A 15478-nucleotide genomic window follows, 5' to 3' on the forward strand; every position below is an offset into this window, starting at 1 on the left:
TTCTCTCCCATCTTGGAATCCGGTTGCTCCTTTCTGAATAGCAACTCAAGTGTGCGGCTTTTTTCAATGTGTCTGGCGATTGCCAACAATACCCTTGTAAGAGATCCTCACAGCACTTCCTGGGAAGAAAGATAAGAGGAGATCATGAAAGGAGCTATTTTTGTTTAAACATTTATGGCACTTATTTTTGTGAAAATAAATACCCCAATTCTGTTCACAAACTTGAATGTGCAAAGAGGAATTTGATTTTTAAAACACATCCTAGGTCTCAGATTCTGGTTTGTAGATGCAATATCTGGGGTGGAGTCTGGTTTTCCTCATTCTCACAAGCGCCCCAGGTGATTCTGAAAGTGGTGGGCTTGCTTCCTTTGAGAAACACTGCACAAAGCCGGAGAATTAGGGTGGGGCTTGCAGACCTCTCCCCTTTGCAAAGTCGACACTCTCTGGAAAATCTATACAGTTAAAAAGAAAAAGTAACACGGGACCTACACCTTTCTGGAACATTTTTCATGTCTTTTAGTGGCTTAGTGCTTAGGAAATCTTTAAATCAAGTTCTTAGACTCTCAAGATTAAAAAAAAATGTTATTAACACCTGAAGGGTAAACCATTAATGCAGGGGGAGTTGTTCTTTTAGATGTGAAAGTTATTCTTGAACAATACATATCCTAATTGTAGAAACAGTCCTGAATAAAGTACCTTTATAATATACTTATATTCTCCTAGTATGTAACTTTGAGATATATAAAGTTTTATTCCTTCTAAAGTTTGTGAGGCAGTTGTCACTTTGAAGGAAATTCTTTTTCTTCGATTATTGTTTGAAGTGGACTGTACGTATTAGTGGATGAAATGAATATATATACTATATATTGCCTGAAAGAGACCATGACTGTGCATCAGTTGCTAGGATGCAAGATGATTATCTATTCCCAGTTCAGTGTTACATCCTGTCACACTTTCTAAGGATTGTTTTTTCTGCCAGTGTCATCTCAATATTTTTACTTGTGAAGTACTGGAACAAAGGACTGTATTTTTGGTCTCATAAAATAAAACAGAGTTGCCCAACCTCAGCATTATTGGCATTTTGGCCTTAATAATTCTGTGTTGCCCTGTGTATTGCAGGATGTTTAGAAGCATCCTTGGCCTCCACCCACTAGATGTCAGTAGCACCTCCCCCTCAAGTTGTGACAATTTATAAATACCTCCAAACAAGTCAATGTCAACTTGGGAGATTTGTGTTATTCAAGTATCAATCTATTGGGTATAACTTTAATACCAAGGCTTTTGGAGAAAGTGTTTTCCACTTACATATTCTGCTCTCCCACTGGTTTGCTGGGAAAACCCTTTAATTTTCCTATTTCTTCAAGTGATACAGTGACCCCAAGTACCACATGGCTTTGCAGTGGGAAAACAAGGCAAAAAGAGAAAGTATTAAAAATTCACATAAACATAGCTTTAGTCGCCATTTTGTCAGATGGGAAAGAGACCAATTTGGTTTGCTGGGACCATGGCACAGGGCTGGGCAGAAGTTAAAGACACTGCTTTGCCTTAAATGTGTTGTCTTCCTGGACCTGTTGACCTGAATAAACTACAAGCATGTCAGAAAACCAAGGACGTGGGCTTGGGATAACATGTTGTGGGAAGTGAGAGCACAATAGCTATGTATGTCCACCAAGTATTTCTGGTTCACCTGGTTCCCTTCCAGGCATCTGGCAGGATAGCATCTCTTGGTTGGATGGGGTCATGTGACTCTTCCTGGCTAATGAGGTGTGAGCATGCAAGACACAAGTCTATCTGTCTGGAGTATTTAATTGACTACTTGAGGAACCCTCGAGTTCTTTTTTCTCGTGGCATAGTAATCAGCAACACTTGAGATGTGGTTTTTCCATCAGCCTGAATCTGAGTGAGCGCTGTGAGCAGAGCCCTCTGCTGAAACATGATGGATGTGTATCATTTGTTTTAAGCCAAGGATTGGCAAACTTCTTCTGTAAAGGGTGAGATAGGAGTTTAGGCTTTGCCCATCGTAACGTCTCTATCACTACTACTCAACTTTGCTGTCCTGTGGCATGAAATCGGCCATGAAAAAATATGTACCTGAATGGATGTAGCTGTATCTCCCCCATCCCCAAACTATTTACAAAAGCAGACAGAGGGCCACTTGGCCCAGGGACTGTATTTTGCAGATCCCTATTTTAAGTCACAGAGGTTTCAGGATTGTTACTGCAGCATAACCTAGCCTATCTTGATATACTGTCAGCTGTGAGATGAACCCCCAAATGAGTCTTCGTCATCTGTGTTGTCATCTATCCTGCTCCCTCTCAACAATGCACTTTCTCTTTTCTTCAAGCCTAATTTAACTGGCCAGAATCTTTGTTTCAGTAACTATTTCATAATGTGCTAAAGAAAGGCAGAAAAGGCCTTTCCTTCTTAACACCTAATCACAAGGCCTCTTCAGCTCAAACCTGAATCACCAAAGGTCGGCAAGTCATTGGTTCTCATATTTTAGCAGGCATCAGAATCACCCAGAGGGCACAGATTGCTGGGTTTTACCCTCACAGTTTTTGATTCTATAGGTTTGGGAAGAATTTGTCTAGTAGTGTAGTTCATGTGTGATCTTAAAGACAGTGATCAAGTTCTAATAAAGCAGTAATTTTTTTCCCCCAAACTTCACCAGGCATACAAATTGGCTGAGGAGCTTGTTAAAATGCAGATATACCTCAGTAGATTTGAGATGGGGCCTGAGATTTTTTAAAATTTAATTAATTAATTAATTAATTAATTTTGGCTACGTTGGGTCTTCATCGCTGTCCTCAGGCTTTTTGTAGTTGCGGCAAGCAGGGGCTACCCTTGGTTGTGATGTGCGAGCTTCTCATTGTGGTGGCTTCTCTTGTTGTGGAGCATGGGCTCTAGGCGCGTGTGGGCTTCAGTAGTTGTGGCACTTAGGCTCAGTAGTTGTGGCTTGCGGGCTCTAGAGCACAGGCTCAATAGTTGTGGCACATGAACCTAGTTGTTCTGCGGTATGTGTGATCTTCCCCGACCAGGGATCGAACCCACGTCCCCTTCATTGGCAGGCGGATTCTTAACCACTGCGCCACCGGGGAAGCCCCGAGGCCTGAGATTTTGATAGTGATTAGTGGTCAGGCTGAGTACACTAATTGCTGCTAGGACCTGAAGGATTCTAATCTCCCTTTTTAGCCCTAGGCTTAGCATAGTGTTTAACTTAGTGCCAAGCACAGTTCATGTGCTTAAGTCTTGAATAACCTCAGGCCCACTTTGACTTCACTCACACCTAACTGGTTAGCAAATCCTTTTGGTTCTACTATCATAACGTATAAGGCATCCAACCACTTGTCACCACCTTTACTGTAACACTCTGACCTTGGCCACCACCATCTCTGGGCTGGATTATTTCACCAGCCTCCTAATTGGGCTCCCAGCTTCTGCGCTTGCTCCACCCTCCCTCTCACTTCTAATACACACTTGCTGTAAATTCTTTATATAGCAGCAAGAGGGTTTAAGACACAGGTTGATCACGTTACCCCTCTGCTTAAGACTATGCATGCAGTGACTCCCCATTTCACTCAGTAAAAGCCAAAGTCCTTACAATGGCCTATCAGGTTTTACCTGACTGGCCCTCTTTTATGTCTTTGACATCATCTCCTACTCTGCTCTAGCCACTGTGGCCTCCTTGCTGTCCCTTGAACCCACCAAGCACACTCCCATCTCAGATCCTGGGCACTTGGTTTTCCCTCTACCTGGAAAATTCTTCCTCCAAGATAAGTGCGTGACCTTCTTCCTCACTTCCTCCAGTGTTAGCTCAAATGTCACTCAGTAAGGCTCTTCCTGACCACCCTATTTTTTTTTCTCTACCTCTTCACTATTTACTTTTCTCCCCACTTACAATGTAAGCTCCAGGAATATAGAAATTTTTGTTTTGTTCCCAGTCCCTAGCATTACAGAGTTCCTAAGTCATAGTTAGGTACTCTATGAATATTTGAATGAATAGATAACAGACTGCAGTTAACTGGAATATCTTGAGTCTGCAGGCTGCTGCTATTTCTCTAGGCTCCCTCAGGATACACTGTGCTAACCAGTATTACTCATTTTATTCCCCAGGGAACAGCGGTTTGGTAGAATCCTTTTCTATCCCCTTTGCAGGAAATTTAAATTATAAATTGGCCATTTACTGTTGTCATACAACATTATGTTGCTGACTTTTCCACTGATTATATTCCTTTTAATACATTTTCTTCCAGCACTTGGCCTCTTTTTTGTTCACCGTCCACAGCCTTATTACAAGGCTGTAATAATTCTCTTGGAGAAAAAAAAAAAAAGATGTCTCGGTTTCATTTAACATTCTCTTAAAAGTTTTAGGTAAATCTAAAAGGAAAAAAGTCTGATTCGTAATACTCAGGCCTGTTAAGGGAGCTGAACATTATTTTTCACATGAGTCCAGAGTTTTAAGACTTAAAAAAAAAATCCATCTTGCTCATTTCAAACGCGTTCTACAGACACCTCCTAGGTTACCAGGTGGATTGTTTTGTGGGGGAAGTGGCAACTTGTCTTCAGACCTTTCGGGGTGTGGGAGTTTGCTTGCTCTGCATACAGAAGGAAATCTAGAAGGTGGGACTGCACCACCCACCCCCACGCACCCCTCACTTGCAGAAACCTTTGCCCCCCCGCCCCGACCCCTCCAACCCCCACCCAATAAGGGCTCTTCGCAGGGCAGTCGCCAGCTCCAGATCCAGCGGCTTGACACCTATTGTCCCCGTTTGGACGTCAAGCGACTTCGCCTGAAGGACCCTAGCTTCGATTTCGCCCAAAACTGCAGGCACCGCTCTGGCAGCCTCCCGGGGGCCGTGCCGAGCTGCACCGGGCGGCCGCGCCCCAGGCCAGGGGCTTGGGCAGGCCGGGCGGGAGGCCGGGCGGGCCCTTCCCCGCAGGCGTTCGCGCCGGGCAGCTTGAGCGGCCGCGAAGGCCCCCGCCCGTGGCTTCTCCCGCCCCCTCCGCCCCAGAGGGCTGGCTGCCTAAGTCCCTCCCGCTCCCGGCTCTCCACCTCACTAGCAGCGGCTCTCGGTGCAGCGGGGACCGGGCGCAGCGGCCTGTGCCCAAGGAGCGCACGACACTGCTCGGAACACACCGCCACCCTTGCCCCCTCAGCCGCCCACTCGGGATCTCCAGCGGCCTCCGCGCGCGCACGGTGAGCGCCACCCCGGACCAAGGCGCTGAAGGGGAAGCGGGCCGCTGCCCGGAGTGTCCTTTACCTCCGGATCGGCTGGATCTTCGCGAGGGGCTCGCTCCTCAAGTCTCCCCCCAACCCCCCCCGGTCATTTCCAGTGCCCTTCTTCACCCTTCTCCGCCCCTCAGCCCCGACCTCTCTCTTCCCTCCCTTCTTCCGGCCCTCCCCGGTGGGGACCGTTGCTTTGGCCGTTGGCGGCCGGCCCTGCGAGGCCCCGCCCCCGGCGCGAGCCTCGGTGCCCCGGGGCGGGTAGGCCGAGCCGGCAGCCCGCGCGGGGGAGGGGCGGGGGGCGGGGCGAGGCCCGTCCGGGCGCCCCGCTGGCGGGTCGCGCGCGCGTCCGCGGCCCCTTCCTGCCCCGGCGGCGCGCGGCGGCGCGCGCCGGCCCCGGCCCCGGCCCCGGTCCCGTCCCCGCCCCCGCCCCCACCCGCTCGCGCAAGCTCCCGCCCGCTGCGCGTTTTGTCCCGCGTCTCGCCCCGTCCGCCGCCTGACTCGCCGCTCTTGTCCTTCCTCCCGTTTTTTCTTCTCTCTCCTTACGGTCTCAAGATGCCCTCGGCCACCAGCCACAGCGGAAGCGGCAGCAAGTCGTCCGGACCGCCACCTCCTTCGGGTTCCACCGGGAGTGAGGCGGGGGCCGGGGCCGCCGCGCCGGCTTCTCAACACCCCACTACCGGTACCGGCGCTGTCCAGACCGAGGCCATGAAGCAGATTCTCGGGGTGATCGACAAGAAACTTCGGAATCTGGAGAAGAAAAAGGTGCCAGGAGTTGACGGGGAAGGGGGGGTTTGATGCTCCGACCCCGACTACCGCAGCCTTCACTCTCCCCGTCTCGGACGCTTCCCCTCCACCCGGCCCCCAGCCCCCAAGCCCGGCCTCCCCAGTAAACCGGAGCTTCGTGCGCAGAGAGCGGGCTCCGCGGGGAGGTGCTTGTCACCTGACCCTGACCCGGACGCGGCGCTGGCCCCCAGGTCTCTTTATGACTCTCCTCGTGCTGGGGGCCGGGCCCTTGGCCTTTGGGACTGGGCTGTGTGAGGGTGAGGGCCTGTGCCGTCGCCGGGCGTAACTGTGCGATGGATGCCCCTCTCTCCGTGGCCGAGGCCCCATTTCTTCGAGGGGGTCAGCGGGGGAAAATGAAGAGGTCCCGGGGTGGGGGGCGTTCAGGGTCCACCCGACTGCCTCGTGGAGTTGGGGCGGCCTGCATCCTGTATCCTTGGGGCTTCTCCGCTCCGTTACCAGGTACTTGAGGCCTGCGCCGTGGCCCCTCTTCTCCGTTGGGAGGAAAGTGGACGGAGGATGGCCTCTCCATCCGGCCCCTCTAGAGGAGGTCTTCGATTTGCTACTCCCGCCCCCATCTGACGGGCGGCCTTAACGTTGCCTTCTTTGTTTCAATTGTCTGGGTGCCCCCGCGAGCCTCACGCTCCACTCGATCCCGGGAAGATTTTTTGCAGCGGCTTTTTGTCCCTCTGGGACACTATAAAGAGGGATGGGAGGGAGACTGTACCGATCGGGACTCAGGGGAGGGGGGGTGGGTCCGGGTTAGACGGAGGGGCTCGCTGGGTCTCTGGGCACATGGAGAGCGCGTCTAACATGGCGGCGGCTGCGGGGAGAGGGAAGAGCTTTACAGGAGCTGCATTGTGAGCACAAAGCGAAAGCAGAGGGGGAGGGCAGAGACCAGGCAGCCGCCCCAACTGGCCTCCCTCAACCCCCCACCAAAAAGAAAAATCGAGCCACACCCACAGTTTTTTGGATTCAGTGTTCAGCCAGTCTAGGTCACACAGTGAGGTTTGTCTTCAAGTTGGCCTTTTGTTTTATGCTTTCAGCGCAGTACTGTGCCAGCTCAGTTTAGAGGGACGTGTGTGTGTGTGTGTGTGTGTGTGTGTGTGTAGAGAAAGGGTCTTGGCAGAGTGGATAATTCAACCTTCAGTAAGGTTGGAGGTGGAAAGGGAAAACGAATCAGTAGTACAAAAATGGGGTAATTACATCTGTGACTATTAGGCAAACTTTTGCATTTTACCTTAAGAAAATAACTTTCATTTAATAGGTTCTGCTTGTCTGCCTCTAGTAAAACATTTATTATAGCATCTTGAATTTTGAAGAAGTCATTTTAAAATGTTTAATTAGCCAGACACCTAATAGTGTTACTTAAGATGTTGAGATAGTAACTACTTGGCTAAAATTTGGGCTCTGGGAAATAACTTGAAGAACACTGGTGATATTTAGTCCTTAATTATTTTAATTGCGTGTTTAATGATTCATTTTACATTTTGGGGGGAGTTTTAAAACATTTTTAGAGTTTTAAAATTCTGTCTTTTATGTGGTTTATTATAAATGAGCTAGATAATAGATTTATCAGTATTAACAAAGCAACAAAAGCATTTTAATTGTTAAGGAGCTGCATTCAAATATGTAATAGGAAAAGCACGCCCAAGACCAGTGTCTTCTGAGTCTGCCATCTGATTTAGTTTTTGTAATCTGTATTTAAAATTGAGACTTAGGTACCTTTTAAAAACATCATAATGCAGCAAATAATCCTCTCAATCTGGTTGTTGCTTGAATGGTTTTTGTTTTCAGAATTCCTAAGAAATCTGTTTTCTTCTAGGATGGGAATCAGAAGATAAATATTAATGATATAATATTTTAAGTGTGGACATCTTAATATAGATATTTATATTTTAATGGCTGAAAAATGATTCTTGTAAGATGTTTATAATAAAAATCAAGCACTGATTAGCAGGTACCTTAGTTGTGAGGTGGCTGTTAGATTGTAGTATGCATCTGAAAAAATTAGAAATCTAGTTTCATAAGCCCTGTGAGGCCCTGAACCATGACAGGTCATTCACATGTATAGGTTTGTATTACTGTATATTGCCTACCCCCTCCCCCCCCAATTATAGAGGAGACAGTAAAGTAATTATTATTGCAGAGATTATAGACTAGGCTAGTAAATACTGAAAAATTCCCTTGTAGTGATGGAGATTTAACGTACTACACAAAGTAAGAAATGAATTTCATATCTTTTTTTCTGTTTTCTCAGTGTTTGGTTGCTAGATAGCGGAAATGTCAAATTACAGTTAAGTGGGGCTTTTTGATAACTAATAGACTGAGCCACATACTTGTTAACTAGTTGAGTTGGCAGTACTGATGTTGTGGCTTAATTACTATTAAAACTATAGGTTTTACTTTTTGAGAAACTCAAGGCATTTGGGTTTTCCTCTAAGCACATCTAGTTCCTAGTTTAAATGGAATTTTTTCTATATCTAGATGATTTACTGTATGAAAGGATTTAACTGTGCTTCATTTTTTAACAGTGAGCATTTCTAACACGCCTAAAGTACGATTTACTTTACAAAGTAGTTTTGAACCTTTTTAGAAACGCTTGTGGCGTAAAGGAAGAGACTATAACTGGATTCCTTTTTACTTCAGTTCCTTAAGCAAGTTATATTTGAGTTGTATTTTAGTTTTGGCCTTTTCATAGGAGACTTCTGGACAAAATGCCTTTTTCCAGGGATTCTAAAATCAAGTATTCTGATAAAAATTATTGCTTGATAAGTAACATCACAACGAGACATAGAGAATTGGAATAATTTTATTGTACTTCATTGAAAAAACAAAGTTATTTGTTAATTTTTTAGTAAGTTGAGCCATTAGAGGAAAGCTAAGCATCTGTCCAGTGAGAATGCATGCTTAACTTTGATGAAATATGATCCTATTATGTAATGCAACTAAATGGCCTGGTGGTTTTTTGAAATTTGGGCTTATAAAGACTTCATGAGTGTTTAGCATAGAGAAGAAATGCAGCTATAATAAAAAGAGTCAAGTGTAAAACTCCATTCACCAATCTTTCAGCTGATTAAAGGACAAGTAATAATGAATTGAGTGATTGCCTAGTTTTCTTCATCAGTTTCTTGGCATAGAACTGGGCCCTAGGCTATGCAAGATGATATTTTGAAACCAAGTCTTAATTTTAACTCGAGAGAGCTCATTTATATGGTAAGATGTAATCAGTTTTGATGTAGAATAGAGGACGTTTTAATAGATGACATTTAAAATTGTTATACCCTTTGCAAATATATTAAGTTCAGACAGTGGTGACTTTGGTAGGTGAAAGATTAATCAGTGTTGTCTAACAGAATGGCCTGGCAGTTTTGTAACCAATAGGTGACCAGAAGTGATAGCCAAAGTGTACTGTTTTTCATACTTCCTGAAGTCTTTTTGCTCTTTATATCTTTGCAGTTAACATTATTCTGAAAAAGGATGCTCTCCAGTGTTAGAAAGGATAACATTTCTTTCCAGAGCAGTGCAGTATGCCTCTATTTAGAATTTTCAGTGCAGCTGTTGTACAGAATTCTTTTAAGTATTTTGAACAAAAAATTTCATAATTGTTTTATAAGCAAAATCTTTTCTTGGGGATAACATCTGAAGTTTTTGTTGACAGTTAAAATCTCTGATGTGTTGGTTTCTCCACTGGTTGCATGAACTATTCCTCTGCAATGCAGAGGGCAAGATTACTTTGTTTTGCATTCACCTTGTCACAGAGGAAAAAAGTATAATGCTTAATTTGTTTCTCTCTGCCTGTCTGGGTGTGCTCTGTGAGTGTGTGACATAGAGAAGTGTTTAAAATTTGAATTTCGAAAGGAAAAGGTGAATTCCGTCATGTGATAACATCACTACCTTTTCCTAGAATGAGAGTAGAATCCTAAGCATGATAATGAGAATGTATTGTCTTAACCTGGCCATATTCTTTTACTCTAGGATCATTCCCATGTGGCACATATTTCTATCAGAATACATTTTGTGTGACTTAGAGATTAAGCATACAATTTGTCATAATTTTATGTAATTAATTTCTTAGTTTACATTTAGAACTAGATGAGGATTAGCCTAGTACTACTTCACCTTTAAAAAAATTAATAAATACTTGCAAAAGTTTAAACTTGCAACAATATGGCCTTAATTTTATTATCATACTATTACAGAATCTAAGATATTTTAAGAGCTTAAAGCCATCTGAGAATTTATTCCAATTTATTTTACAGAAGAGGAAATTGAGATGCTCATGTAAAATGACCCAGGTTGAAATGGGTGAATTCCAAGGTCTCTTGTAATGTTTTAGAGGGATAATTAGAATTTGTAATGCTCTGCAATGTAAGTGTAATTTTTCATGTTTAAGCTGATCCTGTAGAACCAAGTAAAGCCTTTTTACTTCAAATACTTTAATGTTAAGAGTTCCTCTGTTTAAAAAAGCTGAAAGCAAAAGAAAAAAGCTTTTTATTTTTTCTTTGATAGACCTTTATTTTAACTTCTCATTGTTAAATTTGTGTTTGTAGGCTGTCTAGGTAATGGGCTCCAGCAACTAGCAGTACAGCTGAAGTCCCATTGTACCAGGTATCACTGGGACATCCCTACTGTAATGAAATGAACTCTTAAAGTTTAAACTCTGAAGTTTCTTTTTATGCTTAGGTAAGCCCCAAATGCACATTTGCCAGTCTACTCAAATTTGGTATGTTATAGACCAGAAGATTTGGGGATAGCATCACCAGTAGAGAAATCAGAGGTGTGTCAACTTTTACATCTTAATTCTTGTCTTCCAAGCTTTTGGATATTTTTTAATAATTGGTTTCTTTTGGGAGAGGAAATGAATAGTATGTATGCAGTAGAGAAGAATGAGAGGAGTAGCAGAAGAGAAGGTCAGCCAAAGTTGGAATTGTAAGGTACTTGACTTTCTCATCTTTTTATTTCTCCCACTAGCTAAATACCAGTGCTTTTGTTGGATAGAGCATGAGTGTAAAAACATAGATGAAAGTTGAGCAGAGTTCAGAATTGGTATTTCCTGGGGAAAGGGGAAGGTACGCTTCTCGACCATGCAGTCTGCTTCCTTTAACTTCTGTGCTACCCATTGTCTGTACACTTCCTTTACATTTTTATATTGCCTTATGTTCTTACCTTATGTATTTTTTTAAATAGGTGGTAAGCTTCTGGAGGGCAGAGACTATTACTAACATCACACCGTGCCTTGCATAGGGCATATGCTAAATCAGTATTTGCTAGTTTGGGTAAATCATTACATAGAAGTATTTGTAGCTTCATCAGTAAAACCCTGTTAAAATGGATTAATCCATGAGGGGGAAAATGCTTTTTGTACAGAGCTGTTTACTTGCACTGTTTTTTATTGAAATGGGATTTTTCCTGAAGGATTTTTTTTTAAGTGAGTAGAGTTGATGAGTAGCCAAATAGAACACACTTATTTTAGAATGTAGGTAGTGTAAGCAAGGCCTTAGGAAGGAGGACAGATGATTGTTGGTTGGTATTTGAACCATTGTAAATTATTAGAAATTTCATTGCATTCCCCTTAATACTCTTATCCACACATAGAAATAGCTGAAATATACTTTAATCAGTGGGAAAAAATCTTTGGTCTCCATTTTAAATGAATTACAGTTCACATCTTTCTACATTTATATACTCCCAGCAGAGTATATAAACCAGTTGTACCGACTCATCCTAATGCGTAGTTTGATTAAAGCAACTAATAATTCAAAAGACATTGTTAAGATTATCTATGATCGTTTGTTTTTCTTTTCTTTTTTTTGATCATTTGTTCTTCAAATGCACAAGCTTTATTTAGACTTTATAAGAATATAATTCAAAGTAGGTGATGCTGAAACTCTTTAAACTTTTTCTTTTTCCTGCTAGGGTGCTTCCATTCATTCAGACTTAACTACATATTTACTGCCATGGACAAGGAATGAAGGTTTTTACAGGATCTTTTTTTTTTTCTCTTTTCAGTTGGACAAAAATCATGTCAAATTAAACTCCTGGTTAGCTATCTGCCTGAAAAATTATCTTACAGTGGGACCTTAGATAATACCTAGTTTAGCATCCTTTTTCTGTTCTTCAGTGTTCAGGAATCCTGCAGTCTTGACAGGTATTCATTGAGCTTCTGCATTAATCATTCTTCTAGGGCCTGGTAGAATGCTCATTTCTCAGTGAAAGTCTATTTCATTTTTGGACAACTCTTTAAGTTCATGATGTTAGAGCTACATCCCTGCCACCACTGTTTAATACTTACTTTGTTTTCTGTAACAACTCAGACTTCTGCATGTGAAGGCTTCCAGCATTTGAAGAGAGCTGTTATGAATCATCAATGGATTGTACTGTATGTTCTCTCTACCTCCCTTTAAAAATTGAAGAAACTTGATTCTTACTACCTTTCCTGTCTTCTATGAATTTTACTAACAACTAAGTCTCAATTGAATTGGTGGAAGGTGAATTGGAGGCAGGGTCAGCTGCCTACCACTGTGTGGGCAAAGTCAGAACTGATGTTTCTAGGTGAAGAACAGGAATGCAGGGATTGGGGACTTGAAATAATGTGTAGAAGGGCCACTGAAGATTATGGAAAGATGAGAGGAAGAGAAATCTTTGTCTTTCTGTGTTTCCATTCGTCATTCTACAGGTTCTTTCAGTACTACAGACGTGATTTATTTGGCCTGGAGACGTAAAATAATTTAAGATATAGCTAGGCGTTCTTACCACTTTTGTTATTTTAGACTTCATTTTTAAGCATTCTGCCTCAGTTTGGAGATCCCCTTAATTGAGAACGAGTTACATAGTTTCCCAGATAGTGGAGCTAAAGATGTTGTCTCTCCTAATCTTTCTTGTTGTGACTGTTTACAGTTGTCTAGTTGAAGAATTTTTGGTGTTTTGGAGTCTATCATCTCTTTTGCCATTTCTTTTTAACTGTTTAATTTAAAAATGTTTTTAAAATTATTCATCTGTGTAATTTGTTGGTTATCACAGGAAGGAAGGAAATCTCTGGAGAACAGCTATTTTGGATATTTATTTTCTGGCACCCTCATGGCACTGTAGTGAATTTTTAAAAAACATTTCAATAAAGTAACTTTGGTGGTGATGAAAAAATCTTTGGGAAGAATGGAAGATCTGGGTGTACTGTGTTCTGGAGAAAGAAAAGGAGGAAAACAGCAGCAGGGGGGCAGAAATGAAATGTAGCGGTGGCTGGAATACAGAGTGGGCAAGTGTTGAGGCACACATAATTTTTCTGGGATATATGACCTTAGGCAAGTTATTTAATTGCCCTTTCTTTCAGTTTCCATTTAGATGAAATATGATTGATAATAGTGCCTCCCTGATACTTTAAATTTGAATGTGGTCTGTCACATAACAAATACTGTCAACTATTATAGGCAACAGGGAAACAGGAGAGTAGGACTGGACAGCTCTTGTTGGAATAATTATTTCTTAGTATTACATGACTATATAGTCTTTTGACATTTACTGGGTAATGTCTGTCCCACTGCTATCCCATGGTTCTGCTTTAGAGACTCTGAGTAATCTGGAAAATGGCCTGATTTTTTATCTTGCTCATATGTGGTGCTATAAATGAATTTTTAATACATTCAGGCTGCTCAGTAGTTGAAAAAGGAACCCTAAATTGAATTTTCACTATAGATATTTCAAGGTAGAATCTAAGAGGGGAGGTTTCAGTTATATCAATATTGTGGTAGGCTTTCTGATTAAGATACCTGATGCTAGAAAAATGACTACATTCTCCTGAAAAAAAATACTTAATATTCATTTTATGTGGATGATATGGGTAGTTAACAAGTTTGTCTTTATCACTTTATAAGTTAGGAACCATGTTCTAGCTTAGGGAAGAAAAAAAGCTGTGTTTGTCTGGAGTCCTTTACTCCTGTCTTTGCCTCTCTGTTTTTGTTGGGGTTAATGCTGGATCTGTCAGTTTGACAAGCAGGTCCTTGTTTATGTAGTGACTAAGTTCATACTACCAATTTTAACCCCAAATGAACAATTCTTCTACTTGTATTTAATGCATAGATCTTTATTTTGGCTGCACAGAGGTCTTCTTGCATCCCTTTTTGATGACAGTATTCCATGAAGATGTGTACTATGAAGCTGAGTTTCACAAAGTAGCTGCTTTCTCTGTTTATTTACCTCTTAACCTTCCAGTTATTGCTGTGTGACAGATTACTCTAACACTTACCTCATCGCATCATGAGCACAGAAGATGCCTGTCAGGGATTCAGACAGGGCATGCAGTGGGGTTGACCTGTACTATGATGCCTGGGGCCTCAGCTGGGAAGACTCAGCCTTGTTTACTCACATGTCTGATGCCTGGGCCAGGATGACTTAACACTAGGATTGCTGACCAGAATTCTTATATGAGACCTGTCTTCATGGCTTAGCTTCCTCATAGCATGGAAGCCTCGGGGTTATTGAACTTATTATATGATGGCTCAGGGTTCCAAACATGATTGGTTTTAGTGACCAGCAAACAGGGTAGAGATGCAGTGCTGTTAATGACTCAACCCTGGAAGTCATACGGGATTACTTCCACTGTACACTGTTGGTTGGCGTCCACTCAATAAAATGGCAGAGGAATTGGATTAGTTCTTAATGGGGAAGTGCCAAGGTCACATTGTGGAACAGTATGGGGGAGCCATCTTTAGAAAATGTAATCTGCCATAGATCTCTGGGTTAGATGAATAGTAAATTTCCTATTGTGTGGAAAATTGGAGCTTTTCTGCTATAGGATATCTTGTCTTAGGATAATATAGATTCATACTCAAGGATTATTATAGGTGAAAGTCCTGACAATATCCTGAAATCTAACAATCTTAACATCTTTTATATAGCCCAAGATTTTAATTTTTTATTATATGTCTATTGCAGAATATCTAAGTGTACAAAAAAAGGAAAAAGATTCCACCTATAATTGTACCACTCAGGTACCGTTCTTTTTTCAGGTACCATTCTTAACATTTAAAAAAATCTGTATTTTTCATACATATATGTGTGTGTGTGTGTGTGTGTGTGTATATATATATATATATATATATATGAGCATTTTTCAGGAGTTTTAAGTTCTCAAGACATTAAATGACAAAGTTAAAGCTAGGTATAGGGCTTGCCTGGTGGTGCAGTGGTTAAGAATCGGCCTGCCAATGCAGGGGAGGGACATGGGTTTGAGCCCTGGTCCGGAAAGATCCCGCATGCCACGGAGTAACTAAGCCTGGGCACCACAACTACTGAGCCTGCGCTCTAGAGCCGGCGAGCCACAGCTACTGAAGCCTGTGCGCCTAGAGCCCATGCTCCGCAACAAGAGAAGCCACCGCAATGAGAAGCCCGCGCACCACAACGAAAAGTCCGCTCGCCACAGCTAGAGAAAGCCTGCGTGCAGCAATGAAGACCCAATACAGCAATAAATAAATA

At 42.6% G+C, this 15478-nt stretch overlaps 1 protein-coding gene across 1 annotated transcript in view; it reads left to right on the forward strand.

Annotated features, from left to right (window-relative positions):
* Window positions 1-5008: 5008 nt before the first annotated feature.
* CAPRIN1 (cell cycle associated protein 1) overlaps window positions 5009-15478 on the forward strand; it is a 35507-nt gene continuing 25037 nt past the window's right edge. Inside the window, exons 1-2 of the mRNA XM_081240890.1 lie at window positions 5009-5197; window positions 5780-5989. Of these exons, the coding sequence (XP_081097016.1) occupies window positions 5780-5989 (210 nt within the window). The 5' untranslated portion in view covers window positions 5009-5197. The remainder of the gene's footprint in view (window positions 5198-5779; window positions 5990-15478) is intronic.

The sequence above is a fragment of the Mesoplodon bidens genome (assembly GCF_964165515.1).
Source record: "Mesoplodon bidens genome assembly, chromosome: 7".
Taxonomy (NCBI): Eukaryota; Metazoa; Chordata; class Mammalia; order Artiodactyla; family Ziphiidae; genus Mesoplodon; species Mesoplodon bidens.